Source organism: Solanum tuberosum, unplaced genomic scaffold (genome assembly GCF_000226075.1).
Source record: "Solanum tuberosum cultivar DM 1-3 516 R44 unplaced genomic scaffold, SolTub_3.0 scf00151, whole genome shotgun sequence".
Lineage (NCBI taxonomy): Eukaryota > Viridiplantae > Streptophyta > Magnoliopsida > Solanales > Solanaceae > Solanum > Solanum tuberosum.
Window position 1 is genome coordinate 229,062 of NW_006239077.1, and position 6,047 is coordinate 235,108.

At 36.5% G+C, this 6,047-nt stretch overlaps 1 protein-coding gene across 1 annotated transcript in view; it reads left to right on the top strand.

Moving 5' to 3' along the window:
* LOC102581549 (acetolactate synthase small subunit 1, chloroplastic-like) overlaps positions 1–5,601 on the top strand; it is a 33,505-nt gene extending 27,904 nt beyond the window's left edge. The window contains exons 10-12 of the mRNA XM_006353049.2: positions 3,629–3,781; positions 4,322–4,387; positions 5,219–5,601. Coding sequence (XP_006353111.1) covers positions 3,629–3,781; positions 4,322–4,387; positions 5,219–5,302 — 303 coding nt within the window. The 3' untranslated portion in view covers positions 5,303–5,601. The remainder of the gene's footprint in view (positions 1–3,628; positions 3,782–4,321; positions 4,388–5,218) is intronic.
* The last annotated feature ends 446 nt before the right edge of the window (positions 5,602–6,047 follow it).

Here is a 6,047-nt window from a genome sequence, read left to right on the forward strand (position 1 = left end):
ACAGTGATATTTTGTGAGCCAAAGGTTGAACAAATAGGTTACATCAGAATGATTTTGACTATTTTTGAAGCTTCTTCTGGCTTGAAAGTTAATTGGGGAAAAACCAGTTTGTTCCCGATAAAAGAGGTGCCAAATATCCAAAATCTTGCAATCATTTTAGGGTGCAAAGTTGAAAATATGCCAACTACATACATTGGTATGCCTCTGGGCAGTGAACATAAGGCAGGGGAAATTTTGGATGGAATATTAGAGAAAACGGAAAAAAGATTGGCTAGGTGGAAGGCACAATACATTTCACTAGGAGGGAGGCTCATCCTTATCAACTTTGTACTTGATGCACTTCCTACGTATGTAATGTCTCTATTTCCCATACCTCCCAAAGTTATGAAAAAGCTGGACAGACTTAGGAGGGATTTTCTGTGGCATGGCTGTAAAGAGGGCAAAGGATATAAACTAGTCAATTGGCAGACAACAATGCACAGTAGAGAACAAGGTGGCTTGGGCATCAGAAATCTGAGAGCACAGAACAATAGTTTATTGATGAAATGGCTCTGGAGATACAATAAGGAGGATCATGCATTATGGAGGGAGGTAATTAGACACAAGTTTGGTGAACTCAACCCATGGTGCAATGTGAGCACTGATACTTATGGAGTTGGAGTTTGGAAGACCATTAGAGCTCTATGGCCAAAACTGGAAGGGAACTTGCAGAAGATAGTTGGAGATGGGAAAAGAATAAAATTCTGGAAGGATGCTTGGAAGGAGCAAAGTCCATTAATGGAGATTTTTCCAGACCTGTTTATTCTAAGCAACAACCCAGATGGCACCATTTATGATATGTGGAGTGCACAGGGATGGAACTTATTCTTCATGAGATTGCTAAATGACTGGGAGATCGATAGAGTAGCCGATTTGCTAAATAGGATTGATGATTTCAATGGCACTACTGCTGAACCAGATACATTAAGATGGAAACACAATATTGATGGGCAATTCTCTGTTAAAAGGGTTTATAAAATGGAAGAAAAGGTACAATGTAGAGGGCAACCAAAAATATGGAGAAACTTATGGAATAGTCCATCCCCAACCAAGGTAAAATGCTTTACTTGGTTGGTGGTTAAAAGAGCATGCCTGACACAAGAAGTTTTGAAGAAAAAAGGGGCCATCATAGTTTCCAGGTGCTTCTTATGCAATGAGACAAATGAAACAAACAGTCATCTATTTTTGCACTGCACCTTTACAGCACAACTTTGGTCTCTATTTCTCAACATAACAAAGACAAGCTGGACTATGCCGGAGCATACTGCAGATTTTCTTAGTTTGGATGAAAAGAGGAGGCAGCAAAAGTCAAAAGAAGTGGTGGAGGATCATCCCACAATGCATCTGGTGGACAGTTTGGAGAGAGAGAAATGGGAGGTGTTATGAAGATAGATCCAATTCCATCCAGAAAGTTAAATGGAATTGTATAATATCTTTCTACTTTTGGTGTAAAGAAGTAGGTTTAGAGGATATAGATCAGTTTGTAGATTTATTAAGATCTCTGTAAGTATCTTCTTTTCTAGTTGTTTTTTTTTAACTAACACTTCATGATGGTGTCCAGCATGTCCTTAATGCTGAGGAATACACATTTACCATGATGGTGTCCAGCATGTCCTTAATGCTGAGGAATATACATTTACCAGTTTCAAAAAAAAAAAAAAAAAAAAAACTCTATGTGAGAGAAGGTGATAAGAACACCTTGTTCTGTTCAGTAGAAATATTACTGCAGTTAAACTAAGAACATCTTAACATATGACGTTGGAAGAAAAGAAAAAAATTGTACTATTGCACGTGAAATTATCGTGATGAATCTCTCGACTTTACCTGCAATACGATTTCTACTAAACAAAACAAGGTGTTTTTCTTCTCATATTCTCTCATATGGTGTTATTATTTCTACTAAATATATAAAATGACGATTGAACATCTCATACATAAGTTATGGATAAAATCAATGTTAAAAAATACGCAAAATTTTGGAGGAGGACCAAAAGTGCACCAATATTGCAAACATGAGGGATTATTAGTGCTCCATGTGAAAACTCAAGGATGACTTTGAGCCTTAACCCAAAGATGAGGGACTATTTTGAGCCTTTCCTCTAAAAAATATAATCAAATACTTGATTAATCGACTTCCTCGCATCCACAACAAAAGGGTTTTACGTGGTGAGCTCTGCATACAAATACATGAATCAGAGGGATCACAACTCAGTTATTTGCTTTGGGAACTTACCTGGAAAGTAAAGGTATCATACCAAGTGGCAGTTTTCACTTGGTTGGTTTTGAGGGAAGTTGTTCTTTCTCCGGGATAAACTAAGAAAAGAGAATTCCAACTTTGTTCAAGATGTTATTTATGTGGAAAAAATGCAGAGACAATTAGCCATCTGATTCTACATTGCAAAATGACCAGCCAGTTACGGGATATGTATATCAATCTCAGAGGTATTAGGTGGGCAATGCTAGGAAAACATTTGAAATCTTGACAAAATGAAAACAGAGGGTAAAATGCAACACAAACAAAGACAGATGGGAAATTTCCCCAACAACAATTTGATGGACAATATGAAAGAAAAAGAATAAGTCTTTGAAGATACAAGCAACCCCTTGCAAAGATGCAAAATGAATTGTATTCTTCAATTTTGTTTTGGTTCAAGTAAGAATATATAGATGATCCAGTTTTAATTATCGACATTCTAGGTTCCTTGTAAAAAGAGCAGGGAGCTCTTAGTCTTTAGTTTTTACTTTTGTTTGGATCCTCTGATGTAACTCTCATTTTGGATTCCAGCACATTTTTGTGCTGGTTATTTATATATAGATTTATTACCTTCTAAAAGATAAGTATTGAACTGTTGATGGATTTATTGGACAGTTGATGTGTATGTCATCTTACATATATAACTATAAGAGCCTGATGTGTATGCTTTAGATTTTGCATTGCACGTTACTCCTATTAGTATTTGAACTACAGTGAGTGATTTTATGAGTTATGATGTTAAATGAGTATCATCTTCAGAATCTGTGAAATGGGTGACCTTTATTCCTTCTACTTCTTTTTGTGTAGATTGGGGCGAAACAGAAAAGTACACATAGAAATACGGTGCCATGTTCCCTTAAATTTTCAAATCATTCATTTCTAACAAGGGACTAATTTTTCTATCTTTGTAAATGAATATTGTTTGAAGTTGTTTCTCGGTTTTGTAACCAACTCCAGGAACATAAAACAATCTTTTGGTCCTGATCGGACCTACTTCATCGGGTTAAAATGCAAATTCTGACGTATTATTTTAATTTTTCTATAAGCATGCACATTTATTTTTCTGCGGGTGTTTTCAAAATCCGTAATCCTTTTATTTTTCTTAAAGAAAAATCAGATCCAAACATTTGTTGTCCAAACAAAAACCAACCAAACAAAGATAACTATTTTTCAAGCCAAGAACCAGGTATCTGTATTACTGTGTTAAACACAATGTTGCTGTCCCCATACATGCAACAACTTGTAGGGATCCTATCGATATAAAATTACGATGTTAATGCATTCCTGTTTGCGAATGAGCAGAAAATGATAAATGGATTTGTTACATCTGTTCAGGTTCGGGATTTTACTCACCACCCATTTGCTGAGAGAGAACTAATGTTGATAAAGATTGCTGTGAATGCTGCAGCGCGTCGCAATGTTCTTGATATTGCCAGCATCTTCAGAGCAAAAGCTGTTGATGTGTCTGACCATACTATAACTCTTGAGGTGAAATTCCTTTGCACTAGTATTTTGAATGTGTTCTCTGGACTTAGTTTACAGGCTGTCTTTGGTACTGGGTGTACGATATGCCTATTGGGTTAATGCAAGAAACATTGTGTATTTAAATTTGTGATATTTAAGTTTGGTTTTTCAAGTGCTCCTGCTTCATCCTCCGTTTCCCTACTTTGTTTGTAAGTTGAAATACATCACTCATAGCTGATGCTCGCATCAGTTGCATAAGGTTTTGCACTTCAATGAAGAAATTGGCATGGACCAGCTATTGCTTTTATGAACATGCAATCATCCACCATTTCCATTTCGATCCCTCAGATTACCGTGGATCATGATAAATCAGTTTTTGGTTCTTTATGTTGTACGGAGTAACACTCTTAAGCGTTGTCCTGAAGAAGAAAAAAATTTGTATGAGCTTTATCTGCACTTCAATTGTAATTAATGGACCAACCTGGCAGCCCTTTACTTTTATCTAATATGGATGAAGCTTTGCTAGGCCATTTTAATGAGCTATTGTTTTCTTGCTTTGATCAGCTTACAGGAGATTTGCATAAGATGGTTGCTTTACAGCGGCTACTAGAGCCTTATGGTATTTGTGAGGTCAGTTACCTATTGCACTCCTGTTATTCGATATCAAAATTATTATCCAGTAATATGCAGTGCTGCTGCTAGCCCAAAAGTGAGGTTGTAAGAAGGGCTCCGAAGTCCAGGGATTGTGATAGGGATGGACTGTAATGGGGAATTGTGATACAAAGGGATAAGGGTCACTATAATGGCTAGGCTTTACTACAGCGTTTCAGTCATTTGTTTGGTTCATGAGATTAAGAGAACAGGTATCAAATTATGCATTGTTCATGAAATGAAGTCTATAAGTATGAACCTTTGTGAAGAGATGCTGTTAACCCAAATGTATTGCATAATATGTACATTCTTCTTCAGGAGATTTTCGACACCAATGTGAAATATGAATTTTTGCATTAAATTGAGCAAAAATAAGGTAGTAAGACATTGAATAAGCACCAGAAGGGGACCAAAACAAAAAAGGAAAAAGGATAGTGGGAAGCATGAGGGGTGGGGGAGGATGGAGATGTGAGAAATAATCTGGTCATTGGATGGTGTGGCTTTGCAGATGCTAAAACTATTAGCTCAAGAAAGGGAAATGCATTAAATTGAGTTAATGTTATACGAATGAGTAGATTTCAGTTCACAACCCATAGGGAAGATGATATTATATTCCTTATTTAGCCTACCAAATGAGCAGCTATGACTAAGTTCATGTAGTGGCTAAAATAGCGCATATTGCACCACCATGTTCTGTATATTTCCCAAAAGCTCTATGTTCATGAGGTCAATCTGAAAACTTTAATTTTCCTTTGCAATTTCCATTATGGTTGTGTTTTTCGAGGCTGAGCTTCCTGTCCTGATTACCAGGTAGCGCGAACAGGACGCCTGGCGCTGGTACGTGAATCAGGTGTGGATTCAAAGTATCTACGAGGATATTCTTACCCTTTGTAGTCTAAAATCCTTGAGCTTGAGGAAAATGCCTGCTCTTAGTGTAAACATGTGTGAACATGGATGGCTGAATTAAGTTGCATAATACAGAGATGACCTCCATGTGCGACTCTGCAGCTTTCAGATCAAGTTCGCTTTCATAATAGTACATGCTCTTCAATTGTTTTAGCTTAGTTGCAAGGTTTTTTTTCTTCAATAAAACGAATAGGGTACAGTTAAACCAGTACATAGACCTGTCTTTGATAACTTTCTTGTGAACAAAGAATCATTATCTTTGAGGTACAATGATTTTTCAGCACTTTCATCTTTTTTTTTTCTTTTCTTTTGTGCTTCTCTTATTCTTTAGCAATGATGTTTCTGCAATAAGCTTTGCTGAACATGGTTAACATTGCTATTTTCCCAGAAATGAACAATGAATTACAAGTAAAATGTGACTTTAGCCATATTGACTTTTGAATTTGAAGGTGATATGAAACATTTTGATTGTTCATCTCTTGTTCTTTTTTCTCTTATTTATGATGTTTGTCTTCAGCTACTCTTTCTTTTGATGCTTGTTTTATCTGCCTTTACATTAGGTGAACAATTTTACCATTTGACATTTGAGAAGGCTGAATTTATCGAGGACAACATTTTAGGTTTGAAAAGGATCCTATATAGTTGTTCCACTACGCCCAAATGGTTGTGGAGTGTTGCTCCCAATTGCACACGGAAGTGTATGTGGTTGCACAAGTAATATAGTGATTCTTTC